The 20,065-nt window shown below is 40.6% G+C and overlaps 1 protein-coding gene across 2 annotated transcripts in view; it reads right to left on the bottom strand.

Annotated features, from left to right (window-relative positions):
- grik4 (glutamate receptor, ionotropic, kainate 4) overlaps positions 1 to 20,065 on the bottom strand; it is a 274,319-nt gene that overhangs the window by 107,061 nt on the left and 147,193 nt on the right. For both annotated transcript variants that reach the window (XM_071497060.1, XM_071497061.1), the window contains 2 exons: positions 3,606 to 3,770; positions 495 to 592 (listed from right to left, as the gene is read on the bottom strand). In XM_071497060.1, coding sequence (XP_071353161.1) covers positions 495 to 592; positions 3,606 to 3,770 — 263 coding nt within the window. The remainder of the gene's footprint in view (positions 1 to 494; positions 593 to 3,605; positions 3,771 to 20,065) is intronic.

Raw genomic sequence — 20,065 nt, 5'->3', positions numbered from 1 at the left:
AAAAAAGAGGCTGTTATCAAAGTAATATCAATGACATTATCATTTGTCATAATCATCTACCAGGTAAATGATTTCCAACACCAGATGCATTGTAGAGATGGCAGGAGCTGGTTGTTCTCAACACACATAGTTTGGGGCAAAATAACAAAACTTATGCTTTTGTTTGTTTGTGTTAGCTTCTATAAAAATGTCCAAACAGTGGCAAGAAAGCCTCAGTGGGCCAAACTGCTCCAAGATAATGAGGGGAATGGAGGAAATAAAATGTCCAGCAGAGCTTTGATTTGAGTGGGACGAGAATGAAGAGTTACGACACTGTTGAGGTATTTCATCATTTTCACTAACAAGTTAGATTTCATTGCCCCTCAATCTCCTACAAAAGCCACACAGCCACTTATGAGCATCATTGTTCCAAACCCCCATGTTTGTGGTGGTACTATGAGTGGGCTGCCTGGCTTGGGCCCACAGCCACAGGCCATTTGGGTGCATCAACTCACCTCCTTCTCTCCACAGATATTGCTGATGATGGAGTTGGAAGCCGGACTGGCAGAGGGGCCAAGGACTGCCACCACCCCTTTAGACATGATCTGGCACACTGCGAGAAAACAAAGAGGGGGTGGAGAGGAAAATAAGGATTAAGGCGTTAGAAGGGAATGGAGAGAACAAGAGACAAAACAAGTCAGTCTGTGCAATCTAAAAAAGTTAAGTACAGAGTTTCTTGAAGGATCTGCAGCAAGGCATTTAAAAAAGGCCCTCTTCAGTCAGATGTTAATGGATGCACATGCTGACTATCTCATCTTCTAAACAGATAGCAACCTGAGCCAGCGTTTCTACTGTCCCAAGGGAACCTGAACGGACATGTGTTGGTGAATTGCGCGAGGCCGAATGCATTTGTCCACGTTTAATATGCTGAACGTGATGTACATACACCCTATAGTGTCCACCCATGAGAGTTTAACAGTTTGTGGGAGAAGCTGAAACTCATATAGCAGACAGATAGTGTGAAAGGCACAGAGCCAGAAAAAGTGACAGGCAGTGATATCTAGAGGCTTAAAACATAAAATCTGGTATTTGAACATTTGCACATGAATGCCATAATATCCCCAAAAGTGACACACACATCTCATCTTGTTTTCCACTTTCCACATTTACAAGGACTGATTTAAAGGCTTTACCTTTGGGCAAAACAAATCTTTAGACAGAAACATTTTAGTGAACGTGAGTTTTACTCTTCTTCATGGACACAGGCCATATGCTTTAATCTCCAATACTGACAAACAGGATGCCATTTCTTGTAATTTTATAATCCATGGCCTCTAATTAAACCTCTACACTCAATGATGTTCGGAAGACACAAGTGTTATTAATATTACTGGGGCAAATGCGGGGCATCAATCAGCTATGTGTGGAAGAGGCAAAGGGGAGCAGTTTTTTGACCTGCGCAGTGAATCCAAAGGCAGTGAATCGAATGATTAATAAGTAATCCCTTAGTCCCCCATGGGGGCTGTAAGACATGAACACACAGACATGTACACAAACACCCACACTCACATTTATGCACACATTTAGAGTACATGCACACAAATGCACCTGCCTGCATGGATTCATCAAATTATAAAGCTGAATGATTTGACCGTCAGCCAACATGCTCCTGGCCCCTGTGACACTTTCATTTATTCTCTGCATAGCTAGCATTGTGTGTCTGTGTGTGTGAGAGAGAAAGAGAACAGGTATGAAAACTCTTTGTCAAAACTCTACTCCCTCACCACAGTTTATTCTTTGTCCACTGGACATTGGCATCAGTGTCAAGGTGTCCATGAGTGCCATGAACTGTCAGAACAGTACTGTGCAGCTCACTGCGGCCAAATTATGGTCAGAAGGTCACTAGATTGACTGAAGTCCATTTTCCCTGCTTAACATTGATTTTCACTGATCAATACAAGCTATTGGAAGCTTGGAATGATTAGCGCGGTAATGAGTTAGACCAGAGGAATACTTTGCTGGGTACAAGAGGAAGAATAGATGGACATGCAGCAAAAACATGGCATACAGTAGAACCAGAGACACCAAATGACTGCCACACAACATGCATGTGTTCACAAAAACACACACATGGCCGCTACCACAATCAAACTCCAGCCGCAGGTCAAGGTGCTTGCAAGTTGAGAAATACATTTTGTTCCTTTCAAATCTTAATGACTTTAATTTTCTTGGGATTAAAACATTCTCCGTTTCCTTAGGTGCACACATGGCAGCATTAAAGCAAACCATTTGTGTGTTATGTTATGTGCTTTGTACACAATAGAGTGACTGTAAAAGAATGTCTGGGAATTGGAGACTTGTCATGAGAGGTTTTGTGCCTTTAAAAGCTGCAGCTAGTCCAAGGAGGCATCCGTTTAGGATCTCTGCACTCCACAGGAATGGGTGTTTGAAAGGTAGAGGTGGGACTTTTCAGGGCAGGTAGCGCTCCCTCTGTGATATTTCCATCTAACTGTGGCCACCGAGCCGTCCCTAATCCAATTCCTGCCTCTAATTACACACACAATCATACTTTCACACACAAAACATTTGCACGACATACACACAAACCAGTGTGCGCACACCAACACGCACCCACAGAGAAACACACACACAGACACACAGAGGGAACCACATTTAGGAAGGGTTTGTAGTAAACCAGGCAGAGAGAGTAATACAGTTTCTTGTTGTTGTGGTAAGTGAAGCGGTGTTTCCATGGATTAAGCGGTGCCACTGAAGCTCTTGGGTTTGCGAAAGTGGGAATGGGTGCTATTGAAAATCAATCTTTCCTCTTGTTGTCGTAGCTGCTTATATTGGTCGTTTTCTGCAGACACATACTGTGCTGTATTGATTTTGGATACTTTTTGTCGAAAATATTAGAAATAATCTAACTAATAAATACTATGGTGTGTGGTAGTTGTGAAGTAGAAGCATTGATACGATTGATTAAAAATAGGTATTCCAGCTAGTGTTAACGGAGTCACCCTCAGTGATGTGTTTGTCACAACTGTGTGACAGGTTACTGAAAATCTCGTAATGGGCCATTTAAAAAAGTCCATAAGCCTTTCTGTTGAAGGGCATCTCTGTTTGACATGGATTAAATCACATTACACTGCACAGAAAATGTTGTTTTGTTCTGCCCTACCACAACAGAAACAAAATACAGACAAAACAGCACCTTTTGACTCCTGAAGCTATCAAAAAATGACAGCTCATTTTGTGTTTCTGCACCGATCAGTATGTCATCTAGTTTCAATAATTACTTTGCTTCTGTTTCACCAAAATATTGTTAAAGCAGACAGACATATCGCTGTACTTGGGGGACGAGTGTGAGAGACTGAGTGAAAAGAAGACAGTGCGCCTGAATTGAAATGACAGGCTTGCTGATTTCAAATAAACAGATGCTCTTTGTTGGTGTGATTGCTGACTGGGCCCAGCAGTGCCTCACATTTATTCCTTTCACCATCTTTTTCTCCTACTCAACACGCACACGTATATTGACCAACAGACTTAGACACAAATGAGCAAACACACAGAAACGCAATCCCTTCCTCAGAAATTAATTGGCATTTCTTGCCTGTGTTACTTACTCGTTTCCCCCATCTCATATTCACTGTCTCTCAGCAGTTCAAAGATGTCCACCTCCAGCTTGCCAGTGGTGGAGCGGTTTGTGTTCCTATTGATGCTGTCCTTGGCCAGCGTGATGGCCAAACGCTCTCCTCTGCTGCACTCCATAGGGTCATCGAGGATGGCAGCTGAGGAGAAAGAAAGGGAAAATAGCAATGTGTTGTGATTGTAAAGGGAATAAATAACTATCTACAATGGTAACTGCTATTTTTTCAGAGCCAGAGCTGCACATATGGGCAATAATCATTCAATCTGAGAGTCTGTAAGGCAGGTCATGTATTTAAAGCCTTTTTTTTTTAGGTCTAACATAAAGGTTCACTCCACTGGAAGCTGGTCCCAAGGTGTATGGATTTATTAGCACCAATACTTGGGTGACATTTTGTGCACACTGCTCTCCATTAATCTAGAGTGCCTACAAAGTCATAATAAATCCACACACTTTGGGAGCAGCTTTTACAGTGCAGAATTTGCTTTTAAAAGAATGAGTGCTACTGTATATATCTGTTCTGTATGATAAAAGCTTGAAAGCTTAAAAGCCTTAAAATCTGTTTCCCCTGTTTGATGGTATTTTCAAGAACACTGCAAACATATTAATACATCAGATAGTATATTGTTAAGGCATCAAAAGTATTCACAACTTCAGGGACTTAAAACTGCAGTCACTGCAGTAGCTTTTCAGAGATGCTACGCTGCGTAAGTCCACTACAAAATTAAATCAGTTTGCCACAGGAGAATTAAAAATGATGAGACTACATGTTATACAAAGAAATGACTTTTATGCATTCTGTTTGCAATACTGTATTGGTTGTATTGTAGCATTACATTCTGGATAACGGATGCCTGTCTTGTATCTGGCGTAGCTGACAGGAACACCTTTCAACACAATAAAGTTCAACAGTACCACACACTGCAGCCTCCAAAATGATTATGCAGTTGAATCAACACCTCTGACTGAACATTATAACCTTGGTTTTCCTAATAAACTGGTAACTGAGTGTATATGTGTTTATTTGTACTGATTAAATGGCCTATGTTATAGTCTTGATTATTAGTCTAACAATGTTTTCACGTTTTCCATGGAGGTGTGATGTTTGACCCCAACAACTCTATACTGCACCAATACTCATCTGTGCCACAAGAAGTTAATAATATTTCCAAGATCATACCAACTACATCAGCAGGCATATGAACAACCAACATTTATGTGAACAATAGCACACTTCAATAGGTCAACACTCAGGGTAGAAAGGAAAACAATAAAAATGAGCAAAGCTTTGTAATTAACGTAATTATACTGTTTTAGAACAAAAGTTCAAAAGTGAAACAGATAACATTTACAGCTAAAGTAGAGACAGTAGATAAAAGTAACCTACCCGGAAAAGTGTGAAATTAATAGGGCACAAAAAAAAAAAAGAAAAAAAGAAAAATTAAGTACAACTTGGCTTAAAGGTAAATGCACTGTACGTTATCCATTGAAGGGAAAAAAGGCAGGATGAGTGTTGTAACTTCAAAGCTAATCATAACAGAATTAGATGAGCAGGGCTGCATACAGGGCTGGAACATGTTTGAAGTGACCTTTTCTCTGCCGATCATGCAGCTGAATAAACAACAACTAATTCTGACTTGCAAGGATGAGACATATCCACTCATCTGATATCATCATGGGGCTGAGTCACAGCAAGCCAATATCAACAACCAATAAAAATGCTTAGCTGAGAAGCAGAGAGTAGCAGGGAAAGGTCATCCGAGGTTGTGCTCATCTCTGTCTGATTGAAAAGCTGGTGACAAACACATTAACTTATTTATGCACTTAACTGACTCCCTCTTGATCACGTACAGCTTCATATGATCACTGGTATAATACTTGGATAGTTTAATAAAAAAACATTTTAATTTAAATTAAAATCTTACGTGTCAGGAGACGCGGGACAGTTCTCTGCACCCTGCAGTGAACTTGAGTTGCAGTTAATGTGTTGTTAAGAGTGTGAAAGGTAAGCTTTTGTTATGGTCGGACAGTTTGAGAGTTATTGACTCTGACCAAACATCTTAATACCATAAATGGCTTCAGCATTCAGTACAATCATCATTAAGCATGGTACCTCAATTATAAAACCCAACTCCATCAATATTCATCACTCAGCTCTCAGGACCTCTCTGTCTGAGGATGGACACTTCAAACCCTGTGACAGAGTTTATGTCAACACAGCAGCACTGTAAAAATGAATGGTTTCACCATGATTCCTTGACAGGATCAGGATCATCCAAACATAGCAACCTTACATTCTTGGACTTTAAAGCTGCTACTATCAGTACTTTGATATCAATAATGGATCAAACACTGTATACAATAAGTTTGCTTGTAATGACAGACGGACAGAGGATAATAAACCAATGCTATAGTCCCCCTGAGCTTTATGGAGAACTTAATGCTCAATGTTTTGGTTTTATGTTCTATAATTTTACTGTTTTGGTTCTCTCTCCCTGCTCTCATCAGCATTGTTCTGAGATGCAGCAGGCAGTTTCTGTTTTTGCAAGAAGTTCTAAAAACACTACTACACATTTCCTGTCCGGCATCAAATGGCAGACACACAAAGTTGACCAGCAGGTGAACATAGTAGAGCACTCAGCAGCTAAAATTAGATATTTCTCTCGGGATTTGTTGTGGACCAAAAACAGAGCGAAAGGGAGAGTGAATCATTCATCACTCAAAACATTCATCACTCAGCCTTTGACACGACTCCAAATGAATGTTTTCTCATTATCTGCTGGATGTGGAAATTTGTCACTGCTGTTCAATAAAACAAATGCTCCAATGTGATTAAAGATTTATTCAGTTTGATGTCCATGTGTGTGAAGGATTGGACTTTGAGGCTCAGTAACTTCCACAATGTTTCCACCTATTGTCAAAGAGATGTTAACAACCAACATTTGGTCGGACCAAATTAAAAAAGCTACACCAAGCGTCAGATAACCACTTAAATAGTAATGTAGTAGCGATAGCAAAACAGGGATAGATAGAGTGTTCACACATTACTTCCAGTTGACCAAGTTGTTGCACTTGTATTAGCCACAACTGAGAATGTCTTGTATGTCAGGGGTGTGAAAATAGAAAACATTCTGATTAAGCGCAAAAACTTTGGTGCACAGTATTTAGGAAAGTGTAATTCTGACTTTTTTATATGAAATTTCGATTATTATGATACATAATGCACTAAATTGTAGCTGGAAACATGTCTCATGAGCAAAGCTTTGTGTCTGCTGTCATAAACAGTACGGTGTTTGCTATAATATCTGTCTTCACTCTGCTGTCTTTGTATACTGTAACCTTCAGGCTCACTCTTCCTGTCTTACTTAAAATGTGACAAAAAAAAAAAAAATATTATTATTATCTCCTGTCCCAAGACTGCAAAAATACATATATCAATAAAATGCTGTGAATAACCATTTAACTGAGCTAAATGCCTTAATCAGTGCAAATGTATCCACACAAGTATCTTTACACCTAAAGTAGTGAATGAAAATTATAATTCTGACGTGTTCTTGGTCTCACAGGAGTTGACACTATGGAGTGGTCAATAAATGACAGCTGGCAAACAAGCAAGGCTGTTTCCACACAGGGAAAACATGCGCCTTGATCCATCGCAGCCAATCAATGAGTAGCCTGGAGGTACACTGAAGCTCAGAGGAAAGAAGGTATGAAATTCCTGTGAGATAAAGGTGTGTAGCACAGGAAAGTGATCTCATAAGGTCTTTCAGCATCCCTCACACATGTGATCCTTTAGTAAACATGTTAACCCCCGGCTTATTTCAACACCCCTGGATTATTAAAGACCAAAAACACCAAACCATTTTGAACAAACTGTATAAACTCTGCTAACCTTGTCATTCTTAATAATAGTACTGTCTAAAAGACCGAGAGGCCTTATTAAATAGAGAATTGCAATTTTTTTGTGTTAGAAACACAAGAAACACAACTATGCAGCTATTGTTGCAGATGCACATACACACTTAACCTATGCACACGTACACACATTGCTATTAAAGTTTCTGTCACTTTGAGTCTGGCATTTAGAGCTGGGAATTATCCATCCTGAACATTTGATTTAAACCAAAGCTGCAACATGTTTCCTAACTTTTAAACTTCACTTAGTGCAGTTTCCTATCCCTCTCTCTGCTTATTCCTTCTAAAGAGAAACCACAAGAGGCTGGGAGACCTGTGAAGTGTGCATTTTGGGAACTGCTGCTAAATTTAACAAGACTTAAGGCGTTTGGACCTCAACCTGTGTAAGGCGACCAGCTACAGTACGTGAAAATTATTAACAGAGCCCTTGTAGTACACAAAAACAGGCTCGCATTTCTGTAGGAATGATGAGCATACAGATGCTTGAAGTGTCACTGGAAAGTGGCAGTCAAGGGTAAAAAAGTCATTATCCTTTTGAGAGATCTGCTGGCTGCTCTATTAACTCAATGACTGCATCTTCTTTTCCCTCAGACCAAGTGCTAAACGCAGATCAAATGAACTAGCTCTTCACCTACTGTATGAGGTAATTAATGGTAATGTGCTGTCCAACTTGTGGGCTTTGACTGTGGGAAAAGCCATTACCTGATAGGGAAAGGGGGGCAAGAGTTCAGAGGGACTTGGCCTTTGATCAAATAAATGCTTTTAAAGAATATAGATACTGTGAAGTGATTTAACGTGGCTTTCATCTGAATTGTAAAGCAATGGTTTCTATTTGAAATCACGCACTTTGCTGTGCCACCATTGCACATATATGTGCTCTCAGTAGTTATTATTACCTTGATTAACTGATGCTCTTGCCTCAGGTAAATGAGAAGCTAGATTCATTCAGAGTGAGCAATGAATGCACTGATGCAAAACCTACCGCTTTTCATTGAACCAAATGTAATGAATTGTTTAAGTATTGACATAAAGTAATGCTTAGTTGGCCAGCGGGTCAAGAAACTGCGGGAGTTAAACATCTACTATTTTATGTCCAGATTCAGGTAATGAAGTATTAAAGTAAAAAATCTGCATGTTTGACCTGTTTGTATTCAGACTTGTTTCAGGCTTTCTCTTGTAAAATAAGTCATCCATCTACAGTATCTACTTGCAGCATATGGCCATGTCTGAGCCTATGTTTTATTCAAGACCTTGGTCTCTCTTTGTTCCTCTCTTTTATATGATGGAAAAACCAAGACTCCCATGTTTCACTTTTTGCATCTTTTTGTTCAAACCCTGCTCTCAAATGTCTTGCAAACAAAAACTGGAGTGCAATGGAACTGCAGTGAAAATTTGTCATTGCTTTTTAAAAATGTTTTTCTATTTAACTTTTTACCAATATAAGAAATTAGATCTACAAATTACATCAGGTTACTTATCCTTCAATAATTCAAGGAAACATGTAGCCCCCTAAGTCATTTTTCAAAGATGGTACAACTCTGTTACCAACAACCAATATACAGTACATATAAGCTCAGGCTGTGAGGTTAAGTTCTCTTGCTGCTATGTTCATACCCTTTAAGCATTCTCTTTGTTGATCATCCCTGTAATAAACCCACCTTGTGTTAATGTGAAAATATGCATCAATGTTGTCGTTGTTGTATGTCTGGAAACTGACAGGAGAGCAAAACAAACTGTACAAAGTGTCTACAAACAGATCTGAGTCTGGATTTTCTGACGTGAAGACCACCACTGTTTGCTTCACAAATGGATCACCTCAAGTGCTCTTCTTATTTTAGCAAACTTGCTTGCTTGTTTTGTTGTAGCTGGCTGATTAGTCCACCCTATCATGTGGTCAGGAGGGATCACATTTGTTTTTCCAGAAAACAGGCCAGCACAGAGAAACAGAGCTGTGTACTAATGTAGGTTTGGAAAGCGCTTAATGACAGCCCCAACTAAGAAGCCACTATGGACCAGGCCGTGCACTTGGATGTCTTTTGAAAACACAAGATAACAAAGCAGCTAATTAGCTAATCAAACTCTGCTGTGGGACAATGACTCATTACTTTAGTTCTCTCCTTATCATAGTCATAGCCTTTTTTTTTGCTTTAATACACAAGTTTTAAATACAGATTTAATAAACTTTGTTTGACTAATTCCTTTATATAGAAATTGCTGGAAAATATTAAGCGTAGCCTGATGCATTTATATGGGAAACTTGTGTCTGATTTGAACTGAAAGCATACCACTCAACCAGAAAGTGCATTTCAAATAAAGACCTTTATATGAGACATGCAGAACAGTAAATGTGAAGGTCGAGGACCTCACAATTTGAAAATGCAAAGCGCTGCCCCCTCTCAGCACCTTCATTCAGCTGCCTCTTACTTAAATGGGTTTGTACATTTTGCCCTCTTTTCACAGAGAGAGGCCAAAGGCACTTGAAAGGGTGATTAAAATGAAAGGGTTATTTAAAAAAAATTTACTTTCAGCAATGGCATGCACATAAAGTCAAGGTTACGTCAGTATTCTACTTCATATTGACAATTTTATTTTTAACTAGAAGGTCACTCTTTGCACTCTCATCAAAGAGAGTCATACACACACACACAATACACATATTAAGCTGTTAAAAATCCTAGAATTTGAAATCCTCTCCCACAAAAAAGCTTCTCCCTTTCATTTAACAGGCATCATTTGAGGGGTGTGATTCATACTGCGATTTTCTTTTTCTTTTTTCTTCTTCTTTTTTTTTTTTTAATCCATGTAAACAGTTGTTAATCAACAACTCAACTAATTTGGTATTTTCAACATACTGTAAACAACATTTCTTATTTATTTGATGATTTCTTTGACATTAATTGATGAGACACTAGACAGCTATCACAGCCATTTCAGCATCAGATATTCCATTTATCTGTAAATGTGTGAATGTGCACGTACGTTCACATGCACTTGTGTATGTTAGCAGATGAAAATGCCGTGCCTCGTGCTTGTCTAATAGATGTTTTATTCACTTGCAGCAGGATGACTGCAAACTATACCACAGCCAGCTTGTCTGACTGCATGGCAAATGGAATTGCTAGTTCCACACTTTAATCAATCTCATCCCCAAGCCCTGTGGTGTGCACAACCGAAGGAAGCGGAGGTGCTATCTTACATAATTAGAAAATCTTGCTCACGGAAGACCTGGCGACAAGGAACTGATTTCCTGGTGTCACGTAATGTAATTATAGCCCACATACACCTATCATAATGTGTGCAAGTGGACTGATGTGTTAAGTGTCATTAATCCAAGACTGAATGTTAAGGCTGACTCTGCCAGCCTGTAAAAAGTTTGACAATAATTTCTTCATAATTTCTTCATTAATGTATATTCAGGTAGCAGTTAATACATCTTCTGTTGTCACTGGTGGTCAATGGGGGAAACAGATAAAGCCATAAATGTACACTGAATATCAATAGGATGAAGTCAATAATTATGATAATTGATTATGAAATCACCATTTTGTGTTTAAAAGGAAACCTTTAATAGAGTCCCTTCAGGACCGTCAATGTAAAAGCCACTGACTGAGAAGCACATGAGGGAGCACTGCCTTTGTTTTCAAACTTCCTTATGCAGAGAGTGAATGGCAATGTTGATATAAAGACAAGATAATTAGAAAGCTGTAATCTTATAGTTCTTGTTGATGGTTTCTGACAGCAATTCTCTGCAGACCACCCTTTGCCATATTGGCTGAAACAAAAGGACATCAGAGAAAAAAGCTTCTGATGTTGCTCTCACAGTAGCAAAGTCAAGTAATTACCATATAATCAGATTATTACATCAATATGAGCAACATGATAATGACAACATTACGGTAAATGGATTTTTTAAATACCAATGCACCAGTGTTGCCCTATGAAACTGATCAATGCGGCTGCAAAATAAAGCAAAGTTCAAATCTCAGTCAAACATGTTTGTTCATACTATAGCCTCATCAGGATCAGTGTCGATTTACAGTTTCTCAAAAATAAGGTTATGTTCCTGAAAAAGAGAGTGGGGTTGGGGAGGAGAGAATACTCTGCAAGTCTGTGACCCAGAATGCACTGCACTGTGGTTGTGGATGAGAGGGGCAAGGTGACGACAGCTGTCTCAGATAATAATGGCTGATTGTACGTGTAAATTGCAAGAGTTATTGTATCATGTATTCTCTTGTGTTCACTTTACACAACTCCTTGCATGTGTACACTCTGGTTGTTTGTTTGCCAAGTGTATCTTCATACAGTATATGTTTATGATCCGAGTTAACACTGGAGACTTGTTTCACTCAGGGGAATAATGAGCAGAGGGTCTCATCCAGCATGTCGGTGAGACAGGACTCGTGGGAAACAGAATGCATGTGTGTTACTGTGTTTAGTGTGTTTTGAGAGTGTGTGTGCATTGTATGCATATGTCTCGGGAATAACTGTTTATATAATGCCACTCTCTATTGAATTTCTGCTCCATTTCAGCTTATTACCTGGCACCACTGCAGAGCCGCCCAGCTTTTAAACAACAGCTAGCCAAGTGCATATACCCAACTAGCTGATGCAGGACCACTGAGGCTTTAGGAGCTGCAGAATCTGCTGAGCTTCATGCAAAAACAATCAGGAGAGGCAGCTGTAACTTTTAACAGCATCTTTTACTGACACAATATCCGACCCAAGATCCAATTAAACCCAAGCTCATGCAAAAAAAATTCATAATACTATGTAATAAATAAAAAGTTTCCAACATTCGAAGAGGTCTTCCATGCCTCTTATTTTTCTTAATGGCAATTAAAACAGCCACAAAAGAATGTGTTTGAAGGGCAGTGATACCTCACTTAACGAGGAAGAAGATGTAAAGATGCCGTGTGGCAGCCTTGAGTTTTTATACTGATAGCTAAAAGAAAAAAAAAAGCAAATATCTGGCAAACATGATGTTTGGCACAAACATATAAGGACCACAGATGGTCCAAATGCTGCAGATGTTGATCTGAAGCACCCAATGGATGCACTCAAGAAGTTTTCCTGCCTGTTATTGTTAATACATTAGCACCAACAGAGAATGACACCAGACAAACTGAAAGCACAGAAGTTGTTTGCACAAGGGTTCCAGCTACCAGACCCTGCCAATGTCAGCATGATTACAAGACATACACAAAGTATAAAATGGAGTCAATGGAAATCTGTCAGAGGAGCACTCAGACTGATGAAAATGGACATGTCTAGGTGGGTTAGGGAGTGGCGGATGTCAAACGAGAAAAACGATGGAGGATAACCACAAAAACAGGCAATATGAATGGCTGGCTTGGCATTAACGTGTTGGGTCATGAGGTCATCCTGCTGTGTGTATACAGAGCAGTCTGAACTTTTATCATGCACTGACAGACTGAATTTCACTCCCGCTGGGTCAGAAAAGTCTGAAAGCAATCAAACGGTGCAATGCACCCTACTTCCTTCTCTTTCACTTGAATCAGCTGAGCTCAGACCAACCCTTCAAGCCCTGATGTCTTCATGCCAGCTAATGGCCATCAATTCTCAGTGGCTGTTGGCAAACATTTCAACTTTAGGAAGAATGGGTTATTTTTGACAGCGTGGTGATAGAGAATGAGCAATGGTTGTCATGGAAAGACAGCAGGGAGTATGATTCATTGTACCCAGGCCACACTGGTGTGGGCTTGTCTCCAGCAGCACAGGCACACTGGGTGTCTATTGCTTACACCCAGAGTGTGAGGTTTATGAGCTGGGGCTGACCTTGTTGTGAGGAGTAGTTTCTGCCTCACTGTTGGCATTTGCAGAAGTGTTGAAAAATTGGCAGAGGAGGGGAAGTTTGTAACTTTAGCACATTCTTTTGTGTTAATTGAAAACAAAGGCCAACACTCTACATCTCTAAAGCACAAATTACATTTAAGCTTCATTAAATTAGATAGACTTTCAGCTGGGCCCACACAGCACAACACTACATGTTTACTGAATGCCAGGAGAAAGTGCACTTTTCAAAAAAAAACAAAACATATCGCACTAGTGGCTTACCTTGCATTCAGACAGCGCTGCTTTAAATATAGGAACATGTGCTTGCACATGTTTGATCGGTCAATGCGGCATCTAGCTGGATGACAGAGCATTGTGTTACAACAAAAGAAAGGCTCTCTTTTGTTGGAAAACCCTGTCTATTTTTGCTTCTGCTCCTCCACTGTGCCAATGCAGTGGCCTCATTGAAATGAATGAGGGCCCCATGTTTGTCATCCAGTGCTGAACATGGTGCTTACAGTTCATTATGCACTGTCACCTTAAAATTGCCCTGAATAACATATCGTGTCCCCACACTTTATGGCAATTTGTGTCTGTCCTGTGTGCGACATTCACAGCAGAGTTTTAATTGACATGATGATGGCCAATCACTCACAAGGGATGACATGAGTGGATTGTGAACAGCAACAGTAACAGATGCCACATGGCCAAGGTCCAGCAGAAAGTCACATTGTGACAGTAAATTTTAGAACTCACCATCTTGACTGGCTCAGTCCTGAAAACACAAACATACAGTATTTAGCCTTTGCTGCCTCCAGCCTGCCCATAATACCTGACGCCCCCCGACACAGATCTCTGGAAGCCAACCGATCATAAGGTGGTTGACAGCTCTGTCACTGTCACAGCCACGATGCTCAAATTTTATTCAGGAATCAGGATTTAAGGAAAATGAAAGTGGTAGCAGCAAAAGAAAGCTCTGAGAAAAAAAGGAAAAATAACATTCATTCCTTCATGGAAGGATGACTCCCCCTGGGTCAAACATGACGACAGAAATAGAAATATGCATCGTGTGGTTGTGTTGCCAGCTCCTGTCAAAGCTGGACACGACGGAGGAGATCATTCTTCAGAGGCTGGAGAGTCTCTGGAGGGCAATGACAACAGTCAGTAACACAGACAAATCCTCGCTCCGCCACTTTATGAATTCTTGTGTCTGGACATGTAGATTGAAGTAATAAATGTATCAAAGCAGAAAAATTTAGACAAGTTTATGTATTGTACCTATTTCATAATAGGTGATTAAAAATTTGATGGAACCAACCAAAAAATGTCCAGGGGCAGAGGTTTTCAAAGTCACGGACCAGCTGAGGCTGGAGGAAAGAAATTTGCACATTGAACCCTAAAGCCTTGGTGCAGGTTAGATTAGACAAACGAGTATAAAAGAACTGCTTGTGAATAAAGATGCAAATGCTATAAAAGTATATGTGTTTGTATGTGAGGGTGTTAATGAGTCTTTAAGTTGTTTCTTTCTCTTCACTACAGTAAACCTGTGCAAACACCCCACAGTCCCTTCACTGCTCCAACTCTGGTTACACAACAAGTCTCTGTGTGCATCTCTGAGGGGAGCAGAGAAAAACTTTAACTCCATCACTTGAGAGAAAATGGTAGCACCTGGTGCACAGCCCATGGTTCAGCTCCCCATCAATTTTCAGGACATTGTAAATGAATTATGACACAGCCTCCTTCCCCATCTCTCATACACACACACACACACACACACACACACACACACACACACACACGCACACACACACGCACACACACACACACATTTACTCACACACCCCTACATCCACACAGACATCTGCTACTCCTTTAAGCCACCAACCCCTCTTCAGTCTTGGTGCCCAAAGAGGAATTAAAGTCAGCCTAATAGGCCTTTCTGACTAAAATTGAAGGGACAGGAGGCGGAAAGGTGGAAATGACTGCCAAAAGTTCATTTTCGCTGTTAGGTCTTTTAGTCTAAATGAGTGAAGATGAATGATAGTTTGTACTTAGCCTGAAAGAGTGACGGACACAGGGAGGAGGACAGAGATTTAAAGAGAGAGTTACAGACTGAGAGAAATAGAAAAAAGCGAGGGAAAGTGACAGGAAGAGACGGAGACAGAGGGAAAACCCTGGGCAGATGGATTGTGACAGAGAAAGACAGTGAGACAATTGATGCACTGTTGGGAGTGCGATGTGGAACAAGGATAATCTCAACGATGCCGATGATGATGAAGAGGAAGAGGAAGAGGAAGAGGATAATTATTATGATGAAAACAACGTTGATGTGGCACTTGTAGTTCAACTTCTGCACTCGAGGGATTTCACACAGACAGGCAGGCAGGCAGGCAAGCAGACAGCGAGTCCTGAGGGAATTCCAGCTCTCAGTGGGTGTCATTACCTGTCAGTCAGCATATCTCCCTCAACAGGCCTGGCTTACAGATAGAGCCACTGGCATGTAATTGTCTGGAAGGTCAAGGCAGACCAGCAGCCGGTCTGATGAGAGTAAAAGGCGGGAAAGGTTAAGAGGGAGAAAGGAAAGAACAGAGCGACGTTGATGACAGAAAGAAAGAAGGAAGCTATCACAAAAAAGAAGGTGAAAGAGACTGAAACTAAATGTTCGTCACCTTATTTGAAACTGTTAATAGAGACCTCCATACAGTCATAGCCTAAAGTAACATGGTGTCCTATGGGGCTGAGCAATATGCAGAAACAATCATATTGTGATTAGTTTGACAGATATTGTTCTTGTGATATGAGTCACATTTTAGTGGGAATGGGAGTGGGATAATATAAAGATGATGATGATGTCATTTTTGCTGGGGTCTGAAACAAACAAGCCTTTTCCCTTACATCTGAAGAATATGGTTTGGGGCAGGGCATCTCTGTAACACCACTATGCTTCATTTATAATGGTATGTTGTGACACATTGTACCTTTATCAAAAAACTGCAGCTCCTGCGATTTCGATAATATTGCGAGTAATTGTTCAGCCCCAGTGTCCTCTAGTTGTTTGCACTGTAATAGCATTTAATATCTGATGTGACCTCAGACACACACTTTAACAAACAGTCTGCTGACTATAAAAAGCCACATGCGGGCTGAGCCTTTGGCATTTTGACATGGTAGTTTAATCTGCGGTAAACTGACCTTTAATATTCAAGACGATTGCCTGACAGTGGATGACAGTGGCACTTCTTTCATAACAGTCTGATGGACAGACCTCAGACAAACCTCATTCATGAAAAGGTCAATGCAGATTCCGATCCTGTGCATTTAAAGCTGCAACGATTAGACAATTAAACAACTAATTAGCTATTTTGATGGTCCGACAGTTGCTTTAGTCATTTTTTAAGAAAAACAAGATCGTAAACTGAATCATTTTGGACTTTTGGTTGACTGCTGGTTGGACAAAACAAGACATTTGAAGACTTCACCTTGGTCTGTGAGAAATTATTGATGGCATTTATCACTATTTTATGATGTTTTATATACAAAACAATTAATCAAAGAAAAAAAATCAGTAGAGTCATTGAGAGTCATTGATGAAGAAAATAATCATTAATTGCAGCTCTAGATGTATCAGCTGGTGAGCTTGATCATGATGCAGGTGTCAAAAAGATTTAATTTATTTACCACTTTGTAAACATCTGGTTAGTGTGCTCATGTAGGTAAACAGCTGTCCAAAATGAAAACTGATCTGATAGAAGAATATTAACAGCTAAAAGTAGGTGAGTGATAAAATAAAACAATCATCTGAGACTTTACATTACAGTCTATACTTTGCTATCTACCATACAACTAGAAGAGGCTGGATCTGTTTTGTACTTGATAAAATACAGTAGTCGACATCATAGGTGGATGAAGCACCTTTGCTTTTTGCTGTATCATCATGTGCCGCTGATTGGCCTGATCAGTAAAGTCAAATAATAAATAATTGTGGCATAGTGACCTCAAATGACAGATAAACCCTTCAAATCTGAACTGAACTTAACACTCGGCTGTGAGTCTGACTGGAAATCCACTATATACTGGCATTATAGTTATATGCTGCCACTACAGTGGGGCCATACAGTTCATATCTTCATGCTCAGCTAGTCTGACACAAATCTGACAACATTTTGGCCAACAGAAGAGCCCCCTGTGGCTGACAGATCTGCAAGCAAAGAATGCCACTGTTGACATGTGGACACACCAGAGAAACTGGGCAACAATGATACGGCAGGAAAAAAAAAAAAAAAGCTGTAAGCTTGACTACATACACAACAGGTCAACAGTGGTTTGAGATAGGAGACAGGCTTGCCCATAGAACGGACAGATGTGACAGACACATGCAGCCACACACAACCACAGGTAAATAAAAGTTTTAAAGGGAAAGAAGATGGCAACACTGCACCATTCCCCTGTTATCTGTTATTACCACATAGCTTTTTCCTGAATCTGTGACAGCCTTTGATGTGACGGTCTGGGGGAAATGGACAGTCATTCAGATCTGCAGTGGGTTGAGAACACCCGAGGGGGCCAGTGCTCATCCTGTCGCTTTAGGGCAATGCTACAGTATAATCCACCACATGAAAAGGACATTAGTAACCTTGCTCTCAATCACTCATTTCTCTCTCCGTCTTGCTCTGCCCTATTCTTTTCCTCTTTATTTCTTTTTCTCTCACATACTCAGACACACACTGGCATGTAGTCATATGATCACACTCTGAGTGATGGTCACTGCACATAAAATATTGACTTTTTATCACCATTTCAACAGGGCAGGCAGGGACACAGCTAAAGTCATGGACTCTGCAAGTATCCATCACCTGAAGAGACAAAACCAAAGCTCCTTAGGCCCTCAAACAGTATCAGCACTGATATGTACTGGATATCCCCTGACACCGGCCCACAGTCATATTTCTCTTCCGCTCTCCCTCTCTCTTGCTCTTGCACTTTCCCTTTTACATGTTCAAGAAAACAAACCAAAAAAGCTTCATGATCATTTTTGCTCCTTATCTGTTCTGACCAACATGCATTAAGTGATTAAGGGAGAGTTCATGAATGAAAACGGGATAGATACTGTTCTAAACATTTGAGGACCTTCAAATGAAAGATTTGGAAAAGGACAGGGTTGCATGGGTCTTACAATTTTGCGTGGAGAAATGAACTGAAATACATATTTCCATAGAATTGAAATAGATCAGCATATAGTGATTTAATCAGCTAAAGTACAATTCAAAAGAAAACAAGAATCAAATGAAAAAAACAAAGAGTAGAGGGAACTGTATCTGAATTTAACCTTCTATAGACCATCTACATTCAGCATTAAGAAGTATCAGATTGGATTAAGCATTGTTTGAGATACTGGTGAGGCTGTGTTTTTCTCTGCAGTGAACAGGATGGTGTGAGAGATTCAAACTGGGCTTTAGGGTAACTCTGTTGTCCTCAAGAGACTTACAGCACGTTTGAAAAGACTACAAAGATAACAAGATGGAAAGGAACATGAAAATGTGTAGAGAAAAGGTGCGGAGAGATGTACAGAGGGAGGAAAAGCAAAGACAAATCATTTGTGAGTGTTGGGGAGTTGAGCAGGTGCAGAATGTGTCTGAAGGCATCCAAAGTTCTTGTAGCCTAGCCTAATAAAGCTCCAGGGAGAACAACCATGGAGCTGGTGACAAGTACAGTGTGTTGGTCTGTGCCTGCATACATATGTGTGTCGTCATCATCCTCTCACAGCCACTGCTGTATCTCTAGGGAGCTTGAGCCTTCTGTTTCTACAGCCTCAGCACCCCATAGGCTCTCCCTTACTGTTTCTACTGTCTGGTGCTTCGACTGAGGGCCACTTCTGCCTCATTATACCTGTACGTAAATGGTGCAGGGAACCTGCATGGCTAGTCAAGACCCTGGAGGCTGCTGAATGCCACCACAGCACCTCTCGATCGTTCACACGCACATACAGACACGTGACTCCGTAAATGAGGCCTGAATGTGGAATAGGTGTGGGATGTTATCATACAGGCACGGACTATAGAGGTTTCCCTCGTGAACAGAATAGGATGGTTAACAATGTAACCGGTAGACCCCGAGGGATCTGCCAGGGTAAGCACTGTGTGCTTAAGCCTTGTGAATGGCTGTGTATGTATTTACATGTACCTTTGCTCCAGTGTATGTGAGCAAGAAGCAAAAAGGACAATATGCTTTTGTCATTTGGATTGTGATAGGACTAACGGATGGAGTATCCACATGGGATTCCCTGCTGGAGCGTGTATGCAGCTGATAAGGTGAGGGATCCAGGGACAGGACAGGACAGGATACAGGTGAGCGGGAGTGGACGGTAATCCACGGCACTTCCCTACAGGACTGCGCTCCGTGTAATCTGAGTTAAGGAGATAGGAGACATACAAGAAGGACAATCATCCACTGACCCTGAGCAGTCAGGGAGCCGGTGATGGAGACTGCAGAAAAGGAAAGGAGAAAAGCCACGCAAACACACGATGACATACACACTGACACCTGGAGACCTGTCAATTGATTCAGTGCAGTGCGAGTTAATAACACAGTTGGCTGCACAGTGAAAATAGCCTACCTGTCTGTACACAGTTAATAGACTGCCACATTGCCCTAGAGTCCCAGTCCAGCATGTTTCTGTGCTTAATTGTGCCAGTGCTTATCTTATCAACAGTGCCCATTAGGTCCTGCCAT

Source organism: Trachinotus anak, unplaced genomic scaffold (assembly GCF_046630095.1).
Source record: "Trachinotus anak isolate AG129_WGS33_773 ecotype Australia unplaced genomic scaffold, CSIRO_AGI_Tana_v1 ptg000014l, whole genome shotgun sequence".
Classification (NCBI taxonomy): domain Eukaryota; kingdom Metazoa; phylum Chordata; class Actinopteri; order Carangiformes; family Carangidae; genus Trachinotus; species Trachinotus anak.
Note: the sequence above shows the minus strand (reverse complement) of the source record. Positions and strands in the feature narration are given on the sequence as shown.